The 24,415-nt window shown below is 41.0% G+C and overlaps 1 protein-coding gene across 2 annotated transcripts in view; it reads right to left on the bottom strand.

The window, feature by feature from the left end:
- The window catches only part of LOC122561779 (golgin subfamily B member 1-like), a 71,660-nt gene extending 47,698 nt beyond the window's left edge, over positions 1-23,962 (bottom strand). Inside the window, exons 1-8 of one of the 2 annotated variants that reach the window (XM_043713925.1) lie at positions 23,916-23,962; positions 19,107-19,215; positions 18,265-18,417; positions 14,096-14,242; positions 11,711-11,890; positions 11,281-11,394; positions 6,212-6,325; positions 3,720-4,005 (exon numbers count right to left, since the gene is read on the bottom strand). In XM_043713925.1, coding sequence (XP_043569860.1) covers positions 3,720-4,005; positions 6,212-6,325; positions 11,281-11,394; positions 11,711-11,890; positions 14,096-14,242; positions 18,265-18,417; positions 19,107-19,208 — 1,096 coding nt within the window. In that variant the 5' untranslated portion in view covers positions 19,209-19,215; positions 23,916-23,962. Of the gene's footprint in view, positions 1-3,719; positions 4,006-6,211; positions 6,326-11,280; positions 11,395-11,710; positions 11,891-14,095; positions 14,243-18,264; positions 18,418-19,106; positions 19,216-23,915 lie in introns of those variants that run through there. The other variant, XM_043713926.1, reaches the window with a different exon arrangement.
- Positions 23,963-24,415: the final 453 nt, after the last annotated feature.

Here is a 24,415-nt window from a genome sequence, read left to right as displayed (position 1 = left end):
TAATTCTATTTGCCAAAGCTATCTCATGTCCCCGTTTTGCCCTCCTGATTTCCCTCTTAAATATACTCCAACTTTCTTTATACTCTTCTAAGGATTCACTCGATCTATCCTGTCTGTACCTGACACATGCTTTCTTCTTTTTCTTAACCAAACCCTCAATTTCTTTAGTCATCCAGCATTCCCTGTAGTTACCAGCCTTCCCTTTCACCCTGATAGGAATATACTTTCTCTGGAACATACTCTCGTCATTCAACTTGATCATGGAGTGAATTCAACTTTATTTTCCTGATTGACAAGGGTTGAGGGTTATAGAGCCAATCAAAACTCTCCATTTGAATCAATTCAAGGCCCCAGCTTCTACTGCTTTTGAGGAAAGAGAATTCTACAGACTCACAACCCTCTTCCAAAACAAATTAATTTTCATTTCCATCTCAAAAAGCAAAATCTCTTATTCTTAAACCTTGCCCCTTAATCCTAATTTTCCCCATGAGAGGAAACATCCTTCCCATATCTATACCAACATGACCCCTTATCAGTTTCAATAAGATCATCACTGATTCTTCTCTAAACTCGAATGGATATAGACCCAACTTGTTCAAGTTTTCTTCATAAAACAAATCTTTCATTCCAGGAATGTCTCAAGTGAACAGTCTCTGAACTGCTTCTCAAGCAACTCTATTCTTTTTAAAATAGAGTCAAAGAATCAGAGGTCTACAGCATTGAAAAAGACCCTTCAACTCATCAAGACTGTGGCAGTTGGATACAGCCACCTAACTATTTAATCTCATTGCCCAGCACTTGACCCACAGCCACAGAGTGGGAATTGCAAATGTACATCTAAATACTTATATGCTATGAGGGTTTCTGTTACTACCTCAAATACAGATAGTGATTCCAGATTCCCAGCACCCTCTGGGTGAAAAACTTGTCCTTACGTCCCTTTAAGTCCCTTGCTTTTACCTTAAATTGATGCCCCTGAGTTTTGATCTCTCCCCTCATAGTTTTACATATTTCAATCACGTCTCTGCTCAGTCTGCTCTGCTTCAAGGAAAACAACTCTCATCTGTTCAAACTTTCTTCCTAACTTTCTTCAGCCCCGGCAACATCCTAGTGAATCTGCTCTGCATCCTCTCCAGTGTTATCAGATTCCTCCTATGAAGGTGACATCACAACTGCACACTACATTCTAATGGAGACCAAAATATACACTATACCCCAAATGTGGTTTTACCAAGACCCTGTCCAGCTGCAGTAAAAGCCACTGCATTTATACTCAATTGCCCTTGAAAATAAATGCCAATATTTCAAGTGCCTTCCGCAGAGCAGCTTGTTGTGGTTCACGTCCCAGGATACTCCGATTCCTCTCACCAGTTCTGCAATCTCTCTCCATATAAATACACCCCTTTTCTAATGGACAAATTCACACTTTCCCACATTATTCTCCACTTGCCAAATGTTTGATCTCTCACTTGTCTGTCTACATTTATTTATCGATTCTTAATCTTGATATCATCAGCAAATTCAGCTACTGTACCTTTGGTTTCCTCATCCAAATCATTGATACAGATTGTAAGTAATGAGTTCTACTTAGGGCAGTGGAAAGAAAATTCCACACAGTGACAGTTAGGCTTTTTTTTCTTAATTATCATTTGGTTGTTAAAGCATATTCTTGACCATACAGTACAAAAACATGGCATGAAAGGTGGTGTGAAATTATCCACTTTGGCAGGGATAGCAGAAAACCAGGATACCCTTTAAACAGTGAGAGACTGGGAAATATTGGTATTCAGGAGAGCTTTGGTGCCTTTGTCACAGAAAATTAACATTTAGTTTTAGGAGGAAAAGAAGTATGCAAATCTTCATTACAAAGGGTTACATAGAAACAATGCTTTATTATAATCAGACAGAGCTGTGCTGAGACCATATGGAGAGTATAATGTACAGCTTTGGTCTCTACATCTGAGGGAAGAGCTACTTGCCTGAGAGGAATACAATGAAAGTTCATTGGATTAATTCCTGGGTTGAAGGATGATTCTAGGAGGAAAGATGAATTGACTTGGTTTATATTCCCTATAATCAAGTCAAAACACAGAATTCCCAAGGGATTGGGAAGATATGTCACTTTGCTAGGGAGTCCAAAACAAGGGGTAACAGTTTAAAAGATATGGGGTGGCTATTTAGAACTGAAATGAGGAAATATATCTGCATTCAAGGGGTTAGGCATCTTTGTAATTCTGTATGCCAGATCATTGGATGTTTAATTATTATATTCAAGACAAAAACCAATAGATTTTTTGGGTATGATAAGAATTAAGGGAAGTGAAAAAAGTGTGGGAAGGTCGAGTGGATAAATCATATCGAATTGAATGAAGGGCAGACCTAAAAAGCTAAATAGAATACTCCTGTTGCTTATGTTTTTCTGTTCTTATAAAACACGTTTGTTTGATTAAATCTCAATTCGAGCCCTGTATCAAAATCTGGATGCCAAGGCTTTGGGACCATGCAGAGGAGATTTACTAGCATGATACCATAATGAGGGACTTCAGTAATCCTGAAAAAAGACATTACAATCTCCATTAAGCATGGATGGGTAGGGGAAGCTTTACTCTGCATTTAAACTATTCAGGTCGAGGATTATTTGACGGCACAGTGCACTGGGAACCTTACTCTGCATTGAATTCATATTGTGCTTGTCCTGCAAATGTTTGTTAGGACAGTCCGGGGGGGGACTTATGTTTATCTTTCCAGCACTGTACCCATCCTGGAAATTATCGATATTGAAGCTAGGTACCTCATGTGCCAATTTTTAAATTAGCACTTTTACTTTAACAAATATTAAGTTGACCGAAATGCTAAGATAAAAAGGCTGGTATCACCTAACTTCTAGAGTACGTCCCCTCCTATCCTTCTCTTTTCATTCACGATGGATTTGTATTCAAAACCGGAATCATCACCCACAATTCTCAAAAAGTTATTGAAACATTTCAAGTCAAGTAATTAATAAATTAAAAAAAGGTAAGTTTGTTTGACTTCGGCATCTTTATATGAAGATTTATTCTGAAGTGCTGCTTGAAGAAACAGGTCTGATGTAGTTTTAAATCAATACCAAAATTATGGAATGCGTTAAACAACTGCATTTGCCTGGTTAACAACCATGCTTTTCAAATTATAAAGTTCTTACATAAGAATATCTGACCAATTTCAGACTAGCATCAATGTATATGTTTAGATATTGTATTTAATTTGATTTATTACTGTCACGTGTACCAAGGTACAGTGAAAAGTGTTATCGTACATGATTTCCAGGCAGATCACGCTATACAAATGCAGCAAGCTAACAGAACAGAATGCAGGATACAATATTACAGATGCTGAGAAGGTGCAGAGAGAGTTCAACATAACCTGCTATTTGTACTATGTTTGGACTTTTCTGATTATGTTTGACTATAAATAAACATATCATATAATTAGCATGTTAAACTCAGGTCTCTGATTAACCACCATAACAGCATAACATAAGATATTGCTTAATCCCAGAAACAAATGGAAGATAAAATTGGATTTTAATGTAAACCCTCAAAGCAAGTCCTACTCTAAACAGGGATCAGCGATTATTGGAAAGATCATGGAAACCTCTGTTGAAGCACTGAACAAGAAACAAAGATAATGGCTATTTAAAAATGTCTCTCTGACTTTCCTGGAGAGTTTTACTTTGTTACCTTGCAACTCCTTTATTTCATCAGTCAATCTTTTGCACATTCTCTCTTGGTCTTCCATCACACTTTGCAGCTCCTGGTTTTGTGCTGTCAGATCAGCACAGGATGACTGTGCATTTTGCAGTGCCTGTTGCATCTGTGTGACAGTACAATTCTTCTCCATTAACTCAGTCTCATATTTCTCAGTCACCTCCCTCAGCCGTGTTTCAGCCGATAATTTCTCCGATTCTAGTGCAGTTTGTAATATAGCAATGCTGGCCTCGGCCTCTTGCAGCTTTTCCCCGAGGACCTGAAGGACAAAAGCATGTTAAAAAAAATTGAAAAGTTGTTTCAAAGATGTCCCTTTTACAAGCATTTACATGCAGGAACTAAATCTAAAGAAAAGGTAGAAGGTGCCTGGGAATATAACACAATCAGAAAGGAAATCAAATTACTTTAGATACTGCAAACCTGAAAAAAAAAAGAAATTGTTGCAAACCCTCAGCAGATCAGGCATCCTCTATGCACAAGGAAGACATATCAACATTGTGACGTGAGGAAAATATGCACACGACACACACTAGATGCAAACAAAAGTAGGCACTTACTGTGCAGACTCAAGTTGTATAGAGCTCATGTAAACAATCATTAACGAGCACAGACACATGTGCTTCCATACATTAGGATTAAAAAATGAATGAAAATGGTCCTTTTAGCTCATTTCGTATAATTCTGGGAGTCACACAATACAACAATAATGGAGCTATTGACCAAACACAGCAAACAATCTTTACCAATTTATCTACAATAGATCCAGGCATGAGGAAAACCTTTGGGTGGACACCTTTGAACCTCAAGTCCAAAGTCAAGGTTTCCTCCCAGTCTGCTGAACTTACCACATGTTATGTTTCTAATTACTCATGTCCACCAACCCAAAATGTTATTGTTTACAACTTGTCCTCCTTGAATTTAAATGAGCTAACACTAACAACTTTCACCGTGCTCCAAGGGAGCCTGTTTTATGGTTTAACTGAAATATTGCTTCTGCACATTGGTTCTGTATTTTCCCTTTCCAAGTGTAGGATGTGCACTGGGATGTATTGTTCCAGGACAAAATTAAACAATTTTTCATCCTCTACTTCACTCAGACTCCAATCTAGCGTGCTTCCATGGGAGAAATTAGCCCTGTCTACTTCAAAGGAAAAAGACAAGAGAGTCTGTTCTCACCCAGTGTCCCCAAGCATCCACTTTCCATCACATCACTGGGTCATATATAACTGCCAGGATGCTGGGAAATTAAGGCCAATTGTAGAATTCCCTTGGTTAGTGGGGCTAATTTGAGAAATGCTTTGAATGTAAAAAAAACTCTCCTGAAACTTCCCTTTACCTCAACAGGTTTTGGCCAATACAGAGACACAGTGAGCTTCATAAACATTAGAACACTCAACTCCATGGAATCTACTGCACATCCCAAAGCACTAACTGAGCACGTTTCACTATCTCTAAATAAAAACCGAAAGAACCGTGGAGGCTGCAAGTCAGAAACAAAAACAGAAGTTGCTGGAAAAGCTCAGCAGGTCTGACAGCATCAAAGTTAACATTTCAGGTCTGTTCTGGTAACAGTTCTGAAGAATGGTCACCAGACCCAAAACGTTAACTTGGATTTCACTTCACAGATGCTGTCAGACCTGCTGAGCTTCAGCAGCACCCTCTGTTTTTGTTTCACTATCTCTAACTGTGCAGCTACCTTCCCTGTCACTTGCTGCTTTACGAAAACCATTATCTTTATTCCTGTTCCCTGGTTTGTTCTGACATCGAAACATGACTTTCTCTTGCCTCCATCTTCCATTATTCAATCCATTTCCTGCTAAATTCATTTTTTCTCCCCACAGGACATAAAAGATATGAAACCCCCTCCCTTCTCAATCTTCTCTTCCTCCTATAGTTTACAGGCATTCAGAAGACAAGTTTCATGGACACCTACATGGAATGAAAATAAAAATTAGGATCAAAAACAGTAGCCGGGCATCTACGAAATTGTTGAGTCAAGATTAGAGTGGCGCTGGAAAAGTAGAGCAGTTCAGGCAGCATTCGAGGAGCAGAAAAATCGACGCTTTGGGCAGGAGCCCTTCTTCAGAATCGACTAAATTGTTGCTAAGTCTAATATCTTTGCAACTTTATTTTCGGATGGAAAGCTTCATTGGTCTGTTCTGTATGTCACTCAGTCTGCACTAACCTGGCGAATTGCGAACTGCCCTCTGAAGTGTTCTGCAAGCCTCCTAGTTATCAAGGCACCAAAAGACAACAAATGTTGAGTTTTGCCAAAGTAACAAAAATTTTTTTTTTTAAATTACCACCCCCAGTTCACGACAGACCTTTTTATCTGAAATCATCTACTTCTCAACTGCTTTTTTTTTCCCCTTTGCTACTATATGTATATGGATCTGTCCTGCCCCACTGTACCCAAGTTTCTTAATAAAAACAAGGAGAGGCTCGATTTAAATGAGTTGAGAAACCTGTTTTTTCTGATCGCTATCATTCAGTTCCTGCTGCAACATCTCCACCACCCGCGTCCGTCCCAGCAGTGCTTCCTCCTTCTCTTCCAGCTTTCTTTGTAATGATTTCACCGTCTGCCAATCAAACAAAATACAAGGTAGAGGGAACAGTGAAAAAGCTTAAGCATTCAGAATCTGAAAAAAGGTAGGAGGTGCCTGGGAACATAACACAATCAGAAAGGAAACCAAATTACTTTAAATGCTGCAAATCTAACAAAAAGAGAAATTGTGGCAAACCCTCAGCAGATCAGGCATCCTCTATGCACAAGACAGACATATCAACATTGTGATGTGAGAACAATTTGCACACACGAGATACAAACAAAAGTGGGCAAATGCACTTACTATGCATACTCAACTTGTATAGACCTCATATGCATAGAAGCAATCATGAACATGCACAGACACATGTGCTTCCATACATTAGGATTACAAAGAAATGAATGAAAATCAGATTGAAGAGAACCACAGAAAATGTTTCAACTCTTTTTTTTTTATAATTCAGTCCACCTGAGCATCGATCAGCCTGGCCATTCTGAATGTAGCTTTTGCAGTAAGGTGGGCAAAAGTGCATGGATCTGGGCTCATGATTAGCTAGTAAGAGAGGTTCGACAAACTTGGATTGTTATCACTTGAGCATCAGAAGCTGAGAGGCGACCTGATAGCAGTAATTGAAATTATGAGGGGCTCAAATAGCGTGGATAGTCAGGAGTCTTTTCCACCGTGAAAATGTCAAATACTAGGGGGCACAGGTTTAAGGTGAAAGGGGAAAAGGTTTAAGGGAGATACATTAGGTATTTGGAACGTGCTGGCAGAGAAGGTGGTAGAAGCATATAATTTAAGTTTAAGAAACATTTAGACAGACACATCAACATGCAGACAGATGGGATTAGTTTAGATTGGCATGTTGGCCCCATAGGGCCTATTCCTGTGCTGTACTGTTCCATGTTAGCTGTACATTTAGTCATGATTTGGAGACACCAGTGTTGGACTGGGGTGTACAAAGGTAAAAATCACATAAAACAGAGAAGGTCTGCGTGAGTATGTTGTGTGTGTGTATGTGTAGTGCAATGGGGTCACCTGTAGTGTGACATGAACCCAAGGTCCCGGTTGAGGCCATCCCCATGGGTACCGAGCTTGGCTATCAGCCTCTGCTCAGCCACTTTTCGTTGTTGCCTGTCCTGAAGGTCCGAGGTCAAATGTCCCGGACCGCTGAAGTGTTCTCTGACTGGGAGGGAACACTCCTGTCTGTTAATTGTTGTGCAGTGTCCATTCATCCGTTGCCATAGCCTCTGCCAATGTACTATGCCTCTTGCCTGCAGCGTATGAGATAGACAACGTGTGCTGAGTCGCATGAGTACCTGCCACGTACATGGAGGGAGGTGTCCCCACATGTAATGATGAAATCCGTGTTGACATTCTGACATGTCTTGCAGCGTTTACTGTGACAGGGTTGTATGGTATCATCCTCAAAGCCGGGCAGTTTGCTACAAACAATGATCTGTTTGAGGCTTGGCGGTTGTTTAAAGGCATTGATAAAGTGTTGCAGGTTGCGAAGAACATGGCATAGTTTTTCGACTCCTGGGAAGTACTGGCAACGAAGGGTACCCTGTCGGTTGCAGCACGTGTCTGTCTCCTGAGGAGGTCATTATGGTTCCTTGTTGTGGCACATCGGAACTGGCGGTTGATGAGTTGAACATCATACCCCGTTCATATGAGGGTATCCCTGAGTACTTCCAAGTACCTGCCATGTTCCTCCTCATCTGAACAGATCTGGTGTATGCGTAGGGATTGTCCATAGGGGATGGCTGTTTTAACGTGTTTCAGGTGGAAGCTGGAGAAGTGTAGCATTGTGAGGTTGTCTGTGGATTTGCGGTAGTGAGGTGCTGAGGTGCCCATCCTTGATGGAGATGCATGTGCCCAAGAGTGTGACATATAGTAGAGAGCAGTCCATGGTGAGTTTGATGGTGGAATGAAACTTGTTGATATCACTGCATAGTTTTATCAGCGACTCCTCACCATGGGTCCAGAGGAAGAAAATGTCGTCAATGTACCTGGTGTATAATGTTGGTTGGAGATCCTGCATAGAGAAGAAGTCTTGTTCCAACCTGTGCATGAAAATGTTGGCAAATTGGGGTGCAAATTTGGTCCCCTTGGTTGTTCCGCGTGTCTGGATGAAGAACTGGTTGTCAAGGGTGAAGACGTCGTGATCGAGGATAAAGCGGATGAGTGTAGGACGGTGCTCGGAGGTTGGCAGTTGTTGGTGTTGATTACTGAGGCTGTTGCCGCGATGCCATCATTGTGGGGAATGCTGGTGTAGAGTGCAGAAACATCCATTGTGGTGAGGAACGTTCTCGGTTCAACTGGTCAGTAGGCGCTGCGTTTCTATAAGAAATCTGTAGTGTCACAACAGAAGCTGGGGCTCCCCTGTACACTGGGTTTCAAGATGCCTTCGATATAACCAGAGAGGTTCTCACACAGAGTCCCACTGCCTGATACGATGGGACGTCCTGGTGTATTGCCTCCCACTATGTACGTGGCAGGTACTCATGCGACTCAGCCAACGTTGTCTGTCTCATATGCTGCAGACAAGGATGCCCAGAGGCATGGTACATTGGCAGGTCCAAGCAGTGGCTATGGCAACAGATGAATGGACACCGCACAACAATCAACAGATAGGAGTGTTCCCTCCCAGTCGGAGAACACTTCAGCAGTCCGGGACATTTGACCTCACACCTTCGAATGACCGTCCTCCAAGGCGGACTTCGGGACAGGCAACAACGATAAAGTGGCCGAGCAGAGGTTGATAGCCAAGTTTGGTACCCATGGGGATGGCCTCAACCGGGACTTTGGATTCATGTCACACTACAGGTGATACCATTGCACTATACACACACAGACAGATGGACACACACACTCACGCAGACCCTCTCTCGTACACTCACACATACACTCCCAGACACACCCTCTCACAGAATTACACCCCTTTACACTCACACACATAAACACGCACCCTCATAGACACTCATAACCACTCCCCCCCACAGACACACGCACATGCACACATAGACATATAAGTTTGTGGGGTGAACTTGTACTTGCAGAATTACATTTTTCTTTGCTCAAAAACTGCATGAACCCATGTGAGATTCTGTAAATCTGTTTTTTAGATTAGAATCAGTCTGACCATTGTGGTACAGACAGCCTCACACAGGCAGCTAACACCTTCAATACATTATCTGGGCCGACATGGCACCAATTGTTAAAGTTCACTTGAGAATGTAACTTTTAAAAAAAAAGTTTTGCGATTTACATATGGAAGAACTGAAACCAACATGGTCATTCTAAAAGATGAGAGACTTAACAAACAATCCAGGTCTTTTTCAATATATAATTTCACTTACATTACACTGCAAACTTTTGCTATAAATTCTGTGTCATACAATCTTATTCTCCACAACCACCTCATGAAGGAGCAGCGCTCTGAAAGCTAGTGCTTCCAAATAAACCAGTTGGACTATAACCTGGTGTTGTGTGATTTTTAACTTTGTACATTTAGCATAACTTATTATGTTGTGCTCTCAATGTACTCCCAGACTCAATGTGCCTCATGAACAACTTAACCACAATTACTAAATGCTTTCAGAGAAAGGTAAAGGACTTCAACATCATTTTGCAGCTTCTGCTTTGTGACATTGTTTTTATGCCATATTATACAATTGTTTACCATTCCCTCTTCAAAAAAAGATATACATAAAACCCCCACACAAAAACAGAAATTATTTGAAAAGCTCAGCAGGTCTGGCAGCATCTATGAAGAGAAATCAGAGTTAACGTTTCAGGACCAGTGACCCCTCCTCAGAATGGAGGACCCCATTCTGAGGAAGGTGTAATGAACCTGAAATGTTAACTCTGATTTCTCTTCACAGATACTGCCAGACCTGCTGAGCTTTTCCAGCAACTTCTGTTTTTGTTTCTGACTTACAGCGCCTGCAATTCTTTTGGTTTTGATATAGATACCCAGGTCTTTCTGAAGATAGTCATACCATCACTTGTGGCTCAGTGGTTATAATGTTGCCTCAGAGCCAGAAGGTTGTGGGTCTAGTTGACACCACAGAACTCAGCACATATCAATTCATTGCAGTAGGTGGTGTCATTTTCAGGTTGGACATTAAACTGAGGCAAACTGGGAGAAAGTGAGGGCTGCAGATGCTGGAGATCAGAGTCGAACAGTGTGGTGCTGGGAAAGCACAGCCGGTCAGGCAGCATCTGAGGAGATTCTCCTGCTCTTCAGATACTGCTTGACCTGCTGTGCTTTCCCAGCACCACACTCTTCAATATTAAACTGAGGCCCTGAGTACTATTTCAGTTCAGCATTTAAGATCCCATGACATTATTTTGAAGAGCAAGGGAATTATCTCTGTAGTCCTCATCAATATTTATTCGCTGACCAACATGATCGAATGAGATGATCAGGACATTACTGTTTGTAAGAGTTTGCCCTGTGAGATTGGTTCCTTTGTTTAAACAGTGACTACACTTCATTAGTGGAAAGACAAAGAACTGCGGATTCTGGAAATCGGAAACAAAAACAGAAAGAGCTAAAAAAAACTAAGCATCATCTGTAGTGAGAAAAACAAAGTAAACATTTTGAGTCCAGTGACCTGTTGATGCAAGATTACTGGATTCAAAACATTCACACTTCATTGGTGTAAAGAGCTGTGGAACACCCGAGTTTGTGAAAATGCTCAATAAATGCAAGTTCTTCCTTAGCTATTCACACAAATTTGCTTCAACAGCAAATCTAATCTAATTGCAGAAACCCATTTCAAAATCAAATATTGCAAATAGAAGATCAAGAACTTCACTGGCTATGATTTCTCAGGCGGAGCATTTTCTACATAGTGCCACCTCGGTGTTCTTTCATTTCACCATTTCTTAACCTATTCAATTTGTCATCATTTCCATCAGACTTTCACCTCCCTATCCGTAATCCACAGTTAATTTATTACTGGTCTAGCAACACTTACTTGTTGCAACTCTTTGTTTATTTCAGATCCGGATGCGAGCTCTTCCTCATGTTTCTGAATGTGCTCTTGGAATCGTGTATCCTTTTTGAGAATGACCTCTTGAACAGAACGGAGCTGTAGTTACAAAACAGGAATACATCATTTGGGCTGCAGAAGGATTCAGCTACAAACCCTTTGCTTCTGGGATTGGTCAATGTGAAATTTGCCTGTAGGCTACAGTTTTGACTGATTCATCTATTATATTGCTTTGAATCCTGTAAAAATTCACACCAAATTGCCCTGTTTATAAGATTCCTACGACGACTGATAGGGATTGGAGCAAACCCATCTACTGCATTTGTCCTGAGTGTGTTTAATGGGACAAAGCATCAAACCTTCATCTAAACCAGGCTACCCCTATCCTTCTTTCACAGAAAACTAATCTCTTTACCTGCTGTGCATGTTCAGTCTCTTTCTGCTTCAGAAGTTCATTGGCAGCTTGAAGCTGGTCCTTTGAACTATTGAGAGCTGCCTGCACGGTCTTACAGTTCTCCTCCTGTTGCTCAAGTTGATTCTTAAGCTTTTGGATCTCATCTTGCTGCTCTGGTACGGAGCTTTGTATTAGACGCACCTGTCAATGTAATTTTAAGAAAAATTACAATCTCATTCAAGTTGGTTTTCCAGTTAATGGAGAAATGTAGTAAGTCAGAACGTGATTCTAACAAATTCAAAACAAAGTGAATGGATGAATCTTTCCTGATGAAAGGATTCTATTGAGTTTGGAATGTCTCAATCCAGTTCTCCACAGAAATTAGGCCACATCACATTACTGCTTCTAACATTGCACAAAATTAACAATTTCACTCAAGATGAGCACAAGAATTAACAATTCAAGGCTGTTACTGCTGTGGACATTGAATGCAATTGAAATTTAACCTCTTAGCAAAATTATGCTGTGTGTGTGTTGTGACAGTTTGATTGAACAGTTAAGAGGGAATTTAATGCTGTCTCTTATAAAAACATAAAAAATAGCAGCACGAGTAGTGCAATCAGCCCTTTAAATCTGCTCCACCATTCAATTTGATCATGACAGATCATTCGACTCAGTGCCCTTTATCCCCCAGTCTCCCCATATCCTTTGATTCTTTCAACTTCAAATATTTCTCAGTCCTTCCTAAAAATATTCAATGTTTGGCCTCAACACATTCTGTGGAAGAGAATTCCACAGGTTCACCTCTCTCTGTGTGCAGACATTTCTCATCATCTCAGTCCTAAATGGCCTACTCTGTATCCTTAGACTGCGCCGCCCCCTGGCTTGGGATTCTCTAATCAGCAGGAACAACTTTCCTGCGTTTACCCTGTCTCATCTTGTCAGAACTTTATAGATTTATATGGGATACGCCTGGTTCTTCTAAACGCCAGTGAATATCTCCAGTGAATCTCACTCACATTACCTTTTCCTGAGGGATTTTTCTGGGACCATATAGAGGGAGCTTAACTCCATGCCTAATTTTTGTATCTCACATCCCAAATTATTTCACAGAAGCTTAATAAGAAAAATCAGACACTGATAAAGAAGTATTTGGACAGATAACCAAACTCTTGGTCAAAGAGGCAGAGGAGTTTAAATAAGGAATTTGAGAGATAAGGAGTCTCATTAGCTTAAATTGTAATTTAAATTGCAATCATTATAAGTGAGATGAAAATCAGGGATAGACAAAAGATCAAAAATACAGGAGTGTGGTTTGGAGGAGCTCATAAAGATAGTGAGCAGAGCTACCTTTTGAAAAGAAAACTGACAGGATATTGTTGTGTCAAAGTCATTCCATCTAACACCTAACAATGGCTCCCTTGATGAAGGGATATTTAACTCACAAATAGTAGCTATTTTCAAACCTTCACAAATACCTGTCAAAAGCCAGTGGCTAAAATAACGGTGGATCAGCAAAGCCTAGCAGACAGTAAATAGAACAGAATTTGAAAGACTATAATCTGATCAAAGCAGATCGGCTTCAAAGATTAAAAAGAAAAACTGCTCTCACACTGATTATATCGTTACTCACTTGTTATTTTAGACACTGACTTTCAGTAATTAGGAAACAATGACAAGTCCAGCAGTAGTCTTTGATGGTTAGCTGCACGTCATTATTAGTGTGATTAATATTGATGTATCAAGTGACTGAGAATTAGAATTCTTTCCAATTGACTCCAGTTCGGAGTTAGATATTTCATTTTGGATGTTTCCTGAACTCTGTGTTGGAAAGCTACCTGCATAAAGCAGCAGGGATTGTGTGCCACAAAGCAATGAGGACAGGCACTGCAAAGCAACAATGGTCACTTGGTAACTCGTCATGACAATTTTTTTATCTACTTCACTTTCTCTCAACTTGTTCGTGGTGAATAGGATCTGGCATTGTGTGCTCTGGCTTTAAATCTGAGGTTCCTCAATAAAGTCACCAGCCTCAAAAACTGCAATTAGGTTATGACGTTTCAAGTCAGGTGCACTTGTGTGATTAGTCAAGCAACTGTTTTAAGCTACATGGATGGAATCCTTAAGACCATATATCGATACACAATGGCTCTGTGGTTTGCACATTCTGCCCGTGTCTGCGTGGGTTTCCTCCAGATGCTTCTGTTTCCTCCCGCAGTCCAAAGATGTGCAGGTCAGTGAACTGACCATAGTGTTAGGTGCATCAGTCAGGTGTAAATATAGGGAATAGGTCTAGGTGGATTACTCTTCCGAGGGTCAGTGTGGACTTGATGGGCCAAAGGGCCTGTTTCCGTACTGTAGGGAATCTAATCTTAAAAAAAAACTTGAGTTTATCTGGTTCCTTACCTCAGCAGAATGCTCCTCTGGCTGTGATGAGGGAATACATAATGTTTGTTTCTGCAGTTCCTCGATCCGAGCATTTAACGAGACAACCTTTGCTTTTGCCTGCAGCTTTAGTTTTGCCAATTTGGCATCAAACAGCTCCTTCTCCTCCTGTGAAATAATCAGAGATTCACTGTTATTAAACAGTGCACTCAAAACAACTCCCCCTGCTGCTAAGGTCAGCAATCTACCAGCTTGTGTAGAATCAGGGTCACACATACCAAAATGGGAATGAAGTAGTGTAGAGTTGGGTTCAGCTCCCACCCACATATACTGTCAAGCATATACACACAGATATTAGTTTTGATCTCTATTACAAGGAGGATACAAAGGCACTGGCACAAGTGCGAAAAATATTGATAAAGTTCATAGTAGAACTGAGTGGTTATGTTATGGACCAGACCAGACCTCCTCAAAACATTTTAAGGTAGCCAGACCCTAACGTTTTATATTTCTTTTAGGCAGATGTAATGTGGATATTCCAGGAGCGATGCAGCTGATCAAACCATTCAGCTTTAAACAAAACAGAATTAATAAAACATTATGGATAAAAAAAAAAGAAAAGAAAACAGAATTTAGAATAACAACTTATCTGATAATCCAACCGACACAATATCTAAACTTGACAAAGCTGTTCCAATCCCTGCAACATCTCATAGACACATCCTTTGGCAAAAGGTAAATTTAAATACAGGTTCTCACAGGTAGGAGTTTTCAGAAAAAAAGTTCAGGCAAGACCTCTGTTGAAATATGGAACTTCTTTTCAGTGTACCTGCCTCACTAGATCCACTGGACTTTTTGACTGCTTACTAAAACTAAACCAGACTAGAAAAAAAAACTTTGAGCTGGGAGAACTGGCCACTACCCTGCCATTCTTCAAAGTAACCATTTCCAGACAAATCCGCACCTCTGCTTTTACAACCACTCTTGAAAAAATCCTTGTTAAAGGGGCAGCATTGTCACAGGTATACCCATAGGAAAAGATCAAGGCTATCCTATATGCTAAAGAAAAGTGAACACTGAGTGATACCTTGACAGAGGTCTTCAAAACTATAAATGAATTTGATTGGGTAGATTTAGAGATGTTACCACATGTGGCAGAGATCAAAACAAGCAGGTATAAATATATAGCTAGTCACTAATAAATCCTGTAAGAAATTCAGATGAAACTTTTTTTTAATATTTCTTTTTATTAGAAAAGGTTTTATTCTTTTACAAAATTATACACATACAAAAAAGAAAAACAATATAACAACCTTATATGACAAAAACATTAACAGGAAACTACCTACTACTCTATAGAACAAATCAAAACTATCACAAAAAATACAAGACAATCTTTCCACATTGAGATTCAATAAGTAACTGTACTGAGCAAATTAGGTTAGGCTGACCGAGATTATATGAGACAACCCAATCAAAATTAGAGTAAGTCAAATTAGATATAATAATCTTGAATTAACTTAACTCAAATTAAATTAAAATTAAACTAAAGTATGTTACACCACTCCCATCCACGGGAGCATCAATTATAATACCCTATTTATCAAGCTTCTTTCTTCAGGGCCCCTGGACCGTCAAACCGGCCCCCAGGGTATACAAAGGTCCTGGTCCGTATAAATGTAATTTAAAAAGGGCTGTCATGTTTTATAGAATGGTTCTGTTTTCTGGTGCACCACATGTGAGATAATCTTGGGGGATGTGCTCCATCACCAATCTACGCTACTCCACGAGACCCAGGGTTTTTCTGAGATCCAGTTCATTAGAATGTTCTTCCTTGTACAGTGTGCGAGAATATTAAATAATCTCTTCCCATGTTCATCTAGCGAGGGCAAATATGGCAATCCCAAAAGGAGGGATACCGGATCCACCTTAAGCTCGATTCCCAGAATCCCCTCCAACTCACTCACTATGGCACCCCAGTATCCATGAATCCTGTAACATGACCATAAACAATGTGGAAGGATGCCTGCGCTAATTTTACATTTAGGACATGCTGGCAATGCTCCTTTCTTGAACTTTGCCAACCGTTCTGGAGCAATTTGGGACCTGTGAAGAATCTTCAACTGCATAGTTTGTACTTCATTGTATATTGAAATTTTCCTCACATTCTCCCATGTTTCAAACGAAATTTCTTCCCCTAGTTCCTGACTCTAGACTCCACAGAGTCTTTCAATATCCTGCAGGGCGCAGGCCACCCCCCCCCCCCCCGCCCCCACCCCCGTAAATAGTATTGGGTACTGACCGAGAGGGTGCCCGCACACCGGCGCACTCTTCCCTCTACGTTAGACTTGTAGGGCTGAGCCAAGAGCGTGGTCCTTCTCCGTATGTAGTCCCTAATCTGAAAATAATGGAAGAGCTCCCTACTAGGCAGCCCATATTGGTGACTTAATTATTTAAAGGACATCAGGACCTCTCCCTCAAGTAAGTCTCTCAAACAGGAGACTCCCTTGACCTCCTATGCCTTAAAGGCGGAGTCCCCCGACCCTGGCTTAAATCCTGGGGTTCCAACTAAAGAAGTGAACGGTGTGGTCTTATGTGAATTTCCCTCACCCTGCTGTATTATTCCCCACGTTTTGACAGTGTTTACGATAATTTGGCTTTTACAATGCTCAGCCATGGATTTTGTCCGATCCATAAACAGTTAATTATCGAGGGGACAGCTTATCTGAGAAGCCTCGATGTCGTCATATTGATCTTGGATCCTTGTGTACCCATATATGACAATCGGGCATCTATCTGATATCGCTTCAAATCTTGAAGATGCACTCCCCAGCACTCCCCCCCCCATACCCTGCAACTTAGTCAATTTAATGCCTTGTCGGCTGCCTCCCCTGATGATAAAATTAACTGATTTAACGCCATTCATAAGAACCGCCGCATTGGGGTCATTTTACAGCGCTGCCACTCACCTTCGACACCAAATGAAGGACCCAAGCCAACTACTGAACCTCCGCAGCACCTGCCTGGGCAGCAACAATGGGAGCATTCCCATAGAATATAGTAGCCAAGGAAGAACATTCATGAAGGTTGCTCGGCCTAACCATAATACTGGTAAACCCTGCCACCGCTGCAGATCCTGTATTATCATGACAAACAATTGCACATCTGTACAGCTGATGGAAAATGGGGGTAGTAAAAACATCCAGAAAAGAAAACCCTTTTGCAATCATCGAAAGGGAAACTGTGTTCCATCCTCCAGGTCAGGCACTCCCACCAAACCCCCCAACAGGCAGAGTTTCCAACTTTGTAAAATTTATTCGATATCCCGAGAAGATGCCAAATAATTTAACTTTTTGTATTTACCAGGGTACGGACTTTTCCGGATTCGCTAAAACTAAAAGGATATCATCAGCATGGAGTAATTTTGTGCTCTCCCATTCCTACCTCGGGTACCACTATTTCAGGGTCCTTCCAAACGGGCTCTGCCAATGGTTAAATTACTAAGATAAATAACCGCGGCGAGAGAGGACACCCTTGTCGGCTGCCTCTCCCAGTGCTAAAATTATCTGATTTAACGCCGTTCGTAAGAACTGCCGCCTTGGAGTCATTATATTGCACTGCTCCCGACCTAGTAAACACCCTTCCAAGACCAAAAAGTGTTCTGGTACACCAAAAAGGTATGACCACTCTACCTGATCAAACACCTTTTTTGCGTCTAAGGAGACCACCAAACCCGGAATTAATTGTTGCAGGCATACCTGCACCATATTCAACACCCTCCTGATGTTACCGAAAGAGCTACGGCAGAAGAAACTTATTTACTCAAAGACTGAGTGGTGAGATCAAGGAGAGATTGTAAGTACAAAGATGCATCTCTTACCCATTTAATGGATGAAACTGATTTGGCAAATACAGGGTTGGGGGCGGGCGGGGGGGGGGGGTGGTAGCTTAGAACAGAATCAGAGACTTAAATTTAAATTTATATAAGGAAAGTAGGAGGACAGGAAAAATATGGAAACCAGTGGGAACTGAATTCAACAATGATACATAGAAGAAATTATTTTGCCTAATAACGCGAGGTGTTTAGTAGAATCATCAAGTGGAATCCTGGAGGTATATACTATGACAGAAAAGTTGTGTGAGAAATGGTACACCTCTCATGCAGATCACAGTTAAACTCCATGACTCACCTTCATTGCAACCTCTTTACTCTGAAGCTGCAAGTCTTTCTCACGTATGAGTTCTTTGAGCTGATCCACAAGCTGCTCAGTCTGTGCCAGACGCTCCAACACATCCTCTGATATCTCAGGACAGGCCTCCATCTCAGGCTGCTGATTGGTCTCCTGCACAATGCAAATAAAGTGGCAGAAAAGACCAGCACTCTCTCAAGGGTCTAACCCATCAGGGAAATTACACTGGTTTTAGTAAAAGAATCTCCATCACAGAATATATGTATTCATTTTTCATCCAGCAAATGTTAAAGATTATTTGAAAAACTGTGCAGTAAACACTCAAGCAGGGCACTAGCAGGTACATCTGTCCACCCAATGCAAAATACCACAGAATTCTGAAATAAAAACTGGAAATATACAGCAGTCTGCAAGTATCTGAGGAGAGAGAAATAGTTAATACTTCATTTTGGTCACTTTCATTAGATCTCAGGGAAACTTCTCCCATCACAGAACTTCAAGCTGAAGGAAGACATTTAGGGCAGAAAGAAATCTGGAGAGAGTAACATAAAAACTGGAAGCGTTGGAAAAACTCAGCAGATCTGGCAACACCTCTGGAGAGAGATGAACAGTTTCTCAGAGATTTGGAAATTCTTCTCCAGTGATAGGTTCAACCTAGTTGAAACAGAAAATGCAAATACTTTGACTACTATCAATAAGCCCATGTCAATATTAAAGAAAACAGTTTAAGTAACTGACTGAAGAAAGCTTGCAGACTAGATAATTAAATAACAAATGGAAGTTGGCAAAGGTAAATGTGAAATGATGTGCTTTGATTGGAAAAGCAGAATCACGTAACTCACCACCTCCTGAGAACCGCTGGCCCCATCTCCACTATCATCCCCTGAAAGATCCTGCAGCACAGTGTTGACACCCTTCGCCAGGTCTGACAGACGACTCAGCATGGTGGAACTGTACACAGGACAAGAAAACAATGTTAGACTGTTCCCCTACCAAGATAAATTGAAAAGGGGAGAAAGAATAGGATGCAAGTTGGAAACTCATGGTTGGGGGACATCAAAACTTGGGATTGTAGGAGGAAAGGAAGGTTTGAGACATGAGGAATCCACAGTTCTTAGATTTTAATGAAGAACAAAAAAGGGCAGTGATCTTGTTTTTAACATGATGAGGAGGTGCCAATGTTGGATTGGGGTGGACAAAGTTAAAAATCACACACCAGGTTATAGTCCAGCAGGTTTATTTGGAAGTACAACTTTCGGAGCTTGACTCCTTCATCAGGTAGCTAGTGGGGCAGGATCATAGGACACAGAATTTTTAGCACAAGATCCAAAAGCCAATACTAAACCAAAGTCACCTGCTTCTAAGCGATGCAGCCTTCACCAAATTGTGCAACTTGTTTATAACAATACTAATATGTAAAACAGTTCGACGCTTCACTGGAACATTATAAAATGTAGTAAAATGCCATGTCACATCAGAAAACATTAGGATTGCTGACCAAAAGTTTGGTCAAAGAGAAGTGCATTAACGAAGGAAGATGAGGTAGACAGCTGGAGAGATGTAGGATGGGAATTCTAGAGCTTAGGCTTCAGACAACCAAAGGCAGAGTCACCATTGGTAGCGTGAGTAAAATCAGGTTGTTTGAGATGCAAACTAGAGACATCTACATGGGTTAAGATTAGAACAACACCCTTCTTCAACAGAAAACACGTCATCATATAAAGGGTGGTCCAAATCTAGAACTCTCTCCGACAGAGCTGTAGATCCCCGAGTTCAATAGAAATGCTTAACATTATGATTAATAGATGTTGCTTAGCTAAGGATATTGAGGGATATGTAATAAAATCATGTACACAGAGCTGAGGTACAATTCAGCTCTGATCTAACTGAATACTAGAACAGATTTAAGGGACTAAATGACCTGTTCCTCTGCAATTTAAAGTGTCTCCTTAAAATTAGGTATTTGACAACAAATCAGCAGGGCAAAAAGATTCCAGAGTATATTTGCAAAATTGTGTTTGGATGCAAACAGCTAAATATAGCATTATGTTAAACCTAAAATAAAGTTATTCCTTTTTTAAAATTCAGCCTTGGATTAGAATAAATCCTGAAGCCACTTTAAGGACATGCATTAAATCCTGTCCAACACTGTTCTATTGAGCCTAATACATAAACAACAGAAGGTCATTGAGTTTGGATCATTGCCCTTATATTTACTGCTGGCTGTTAACATCCTGGTTTCGCTAAAGTTAATGATCCAGGTGAGGAAAAGGCTTGAATAGCTGTAAAGAGACTTCAGGAAGCGGGTTTAGCAGCTGAACGTAAAGATTGGAAATCTCTATTATGTTAATATATAACTGGAGATGTAAACTAGAAAAAAATCAGGGAAGTCAATCTGGAAGTGAAGATAGCTTTGGCATTTCAAGTAACATTGATACAGCTTAGTGACTGGTGCCAGGGGACTGGAATGTAGAAGAATAGCTATTTAACCTGGAGTGGGGAGTAATTACTTAACGCAAATGGCTACATTTACTAATACAGGAATAGTAACAGGCCATTCAGCCCTTTGAGCATGTTTCTCGACTCAATTAGGTCATTGATGATTTGTACCCAAATTTCCATTTACCTGCTGTGACCCCAAAACAGCGAAGCCAGGGGGAGCTAATGAAGTGATGAAATAAAAAGACAAGCTGAACAGTTCATTCAGCGAGAAGGGGTCATGGAATCCTTTTTAACAAGTCAAATAGCAGGTAGAAAGTAGTGGAAACACATGAAGTAAGTTGACAAATTAAAACAATATGATGGACATGCTGTAGAAATAAGGAAATCAAAACCAGAAACAGAAATTGATGGAAAACCTCAGCAGACCTGGCAGGATCTGGAGGAAAAAACACAATTAATGTTTCAGGTCCAATGACCCTTCAGTTCTGAAGTAGGGTCACTGGACCCAAAACATTCACTTTGTTTTCTGTCCACAGAAGCCACCAGATCTGCTGAGATTTTCCAGCAATTTCTGTTTTTGTTTCTGATTTCCAGCATCTGCAATTCTTTTGGTTTTATTTTGTTTAGGGATATCAAAGTAGTCAGCCAAATATTAAAAACAAGAGATTAAGGATCGGCAGAGTATGAACACTTGATCATACAGATGGGGTGCTGAGGCTGTGGAATACAGTCTCTGGTCAATGACGTGAAGCAGAGACTGTGTCAATATTTAAAAACTGTTACGTAAATGACTGAAGAAAATATGCAGATTGGACAGTTAAGTGGCAAATGTACTTCAGCATGGATAAATGCGAGGTGATTCACTTTGATAGATAAGTAGAAACATGTACAGGACCTTTGTCAGAAGGCTCATAGGGAATCATGGCCAATTCTGGTCTATCAAGTCAGAATCACTGGAGAAAGTAAAAAAGAAATTAGATGGTGCGAGAAGAGAGAGATGACAGGTTTCAGAAAACAGATGAAACATTGAACAGATTGTCTTCTGTTTCAGAAAGCAAAAGACCCAAAGACAGCTGAAAGACATCTTTAAAACAAAGAATGGTTTGGAAATGCTGGGGTGGAATGTTTCTCTTGTGAAAGAATGCAAAACTGGGGAGTCAGAAATAGAAGACAGTTACAAGTAAATCCAAGTGAAATAAGGAGAAATTATTTTACTCAGTGTGGTGATAATGTGTAACTCACTACCACAGCCAATCTTCTTTGGGATAATGAAATTAATAAAAAAGTAAAGTTTTACAATGTTGAGTTTTTAATGTAAATTTTATAAATGTGTGAAACAGTAGCTGACTACACATGCAGAAAACAATTCAGTTAACTGTCTACATAACTGAAATGGGCTCATTTTATATTAGTGTACTGGCATAATTGTAATCTCTTCTGTTATTTACAATAAATCAGCAAATCCTGTTAATACTGAAAGTGCAATTAAATGCTTGGACATTGATTTATTGCAGATCAATATCCAGAACAAATCTTATGGATACCAACACTTACAGCCTGTACTGTAGTCGAATGCCTGAGTACCACAATATCTAAACAAAAAGTCACAGATCCATTTTCTAAGTAAGAATCCACAATATTCAGCCACAACAATCTGTTCTTATAGAAAGATACACCAGAAAAAGAGGCAATTTGACTGTGTCACATACACACAGTTTAACCTAACATCCAAAAGCTTAACTGAGTATTTCAATGTTCAACACAGTAGTTTTGTGGTCTGCAACATTAATGAAGCAGATGGGATTATGTGGCAGCTTCAGTGGCTATGTTCCAGATATCAGCTGACAAATTAGGAGACTTATCGATTTTAGTTTCATAACTTGCTCAGAAATGATTTGAACTCATGGCTTCTCTGTGTTTGGGGCCAGAACCACAAAAGGACTGCAGTCTAGACATTAAGGTTATCCAAATTCTCCAAAACAAACACTATAATACAATAAACCACCTAACTCACAATAGGATGGCGAAATAGGAAAGTTGCTGCCATTGCAGACCAGATTACAAACATTTATGTTTCTATCTCATCCGGGTGCTCTAGCCAAAAATTATAAACTGATTCCACAGTCTCTGGACACAATAAAGAATCATGTTTCGCCATTTTTTAAACAATGCTAATTGCCTTGTTGTTGAATTTGAGCTTTTATCCTTGTATCCCATTTCCAGGTTACACAACTTTTTCTACATTTTTCAGTGCAAGCAGTTTGGTGATAGGGGATGTCTGGTGAGGAGGAAGGTGGGCAGTCAATAAATGTAAAATCAGGGCAGTGTTTTTGACATTGAGCCTACTTTTCAGGCATCACTTTCTTACAATTGATCATAGACAGGCATGGGTCAGTGAGCCTCTTCTGAAGGAGGATCATAGACTCAAAACATTAACTCGGCTTTCTTTCCACAGATGCTGGGTTTTTCCAGCAATTTCTGTTTTTGTTTCAGATTTCCAGGGTCCGCAGTTCTTTATTTTATTTTTGTTGAACCCCACATTACTGCCAGACCATAGGAAAACCATTCAGAAAGTGGGCTCACCAGCAGGATGGACTCACAATAGCACTTTATTTATTATAATCTAAAGGTAAAGACTGTAGATTAGTGTATGTATTTCATCTCAGCAACATCTCATCTCATCACTAAACTCTGATATAAAACTTCCCCACCTCACAGGTCTTGTATCAGAGTGCCCATCTACAGACTCTGGTTTCAAGATGCACAATAGCAGACCATGGCATCAGTATATCGCAGCCCACCTAAAACCCCAGACACTGGATGCCTCTCCACATCTTGGCAATCAGGTTCCACATCCCTTCCCCTTGAGAATGCTATGGCGATTGGAGAATTCTGCCCACCTCCAAAAGCCCCAGCCTCGACAATCAGGGTCTCCTCCCCATCCCCCTCCACCCCCAGCCTCGACAATCAGGGCCTCTGTTCTTCCCCTCACTTCGCTCTGCAGGAACCAACTCCGCTCCCCAATCGAGGCCGAAGCCCGGGGCCCAGTGCCCCTGAAGCAGGCCCCGCGGGCTCCTGGCTTTACCGGGGGGAGAGGGGGGATGGACCTGCCGTGGGCCGCGGCGAGCAGACCGCCCGAGTGCGGGTGGGGGACGGTCCCGGCGCTATCCCCCCCCGGGTTCCGCGCTCCCCCTCTGCCGAACTCTCACCCGCCTCCTCCGCGAAGAGCGGCCACATCAGCACCGTGACCCGGAACAAAAACTTACCGTGAGGGGGAGGAGGGCGGGGCGAGCGTGGGAAACACTTCCGGGAGCATCCCCATGGCAACCGGCAGCGTGTGGGGAGAGAGGGAGGGAGAGAGTCAGTGATAATCAACAGCAAAAAATGTAGGTACAAGGTGAATAAAAAATCACAACAAAGGGTGAGAATGAGCATCAGCAAACAGAGAGAGAAACTTCGAGAAAGACCAAAGAGAAATATAAGAGGATTCGCAGGATAAACGAGGAATAATTAAGTGGAACAAGGTTTAAACAAAAATCACACGACACCAGGTTATAGTCCAACAGGTTTATTTGGAAACACTAGGTTTTGGAATTCCTCCATCAGGTGATGGTGGAGGCGAAGATCATGCTCACAGAGTTTTGTAGCCAAAGGAGTCCAGTGTCGTGTAGATGTGACCCCAGTCCCAACACCGGCTCCTCCAAGTTAA

The sequence above is a fragment of the Chiloscyllium plagiosum genome, chromosome 23 (assembly GCF_004010195.1).
Source record: "Chiloscyllium plagiosum isolate BGI_BamShark_2017 chromosome 23, ASM401019v2, whole genome shotgun sequence".
Taxonomy (NCBI): Eukaryota; Metazoa; Chordata; class Chondrichthyes; order Orectolobiformes; family Hemiscylliidae; genus Chiloscyllium; species Chiloscyllium plagiosum.
Note: the sequence above shows the minus strand (reverse complement) of the source record. Positions and strands in the feature narration are given on the sequence as shown.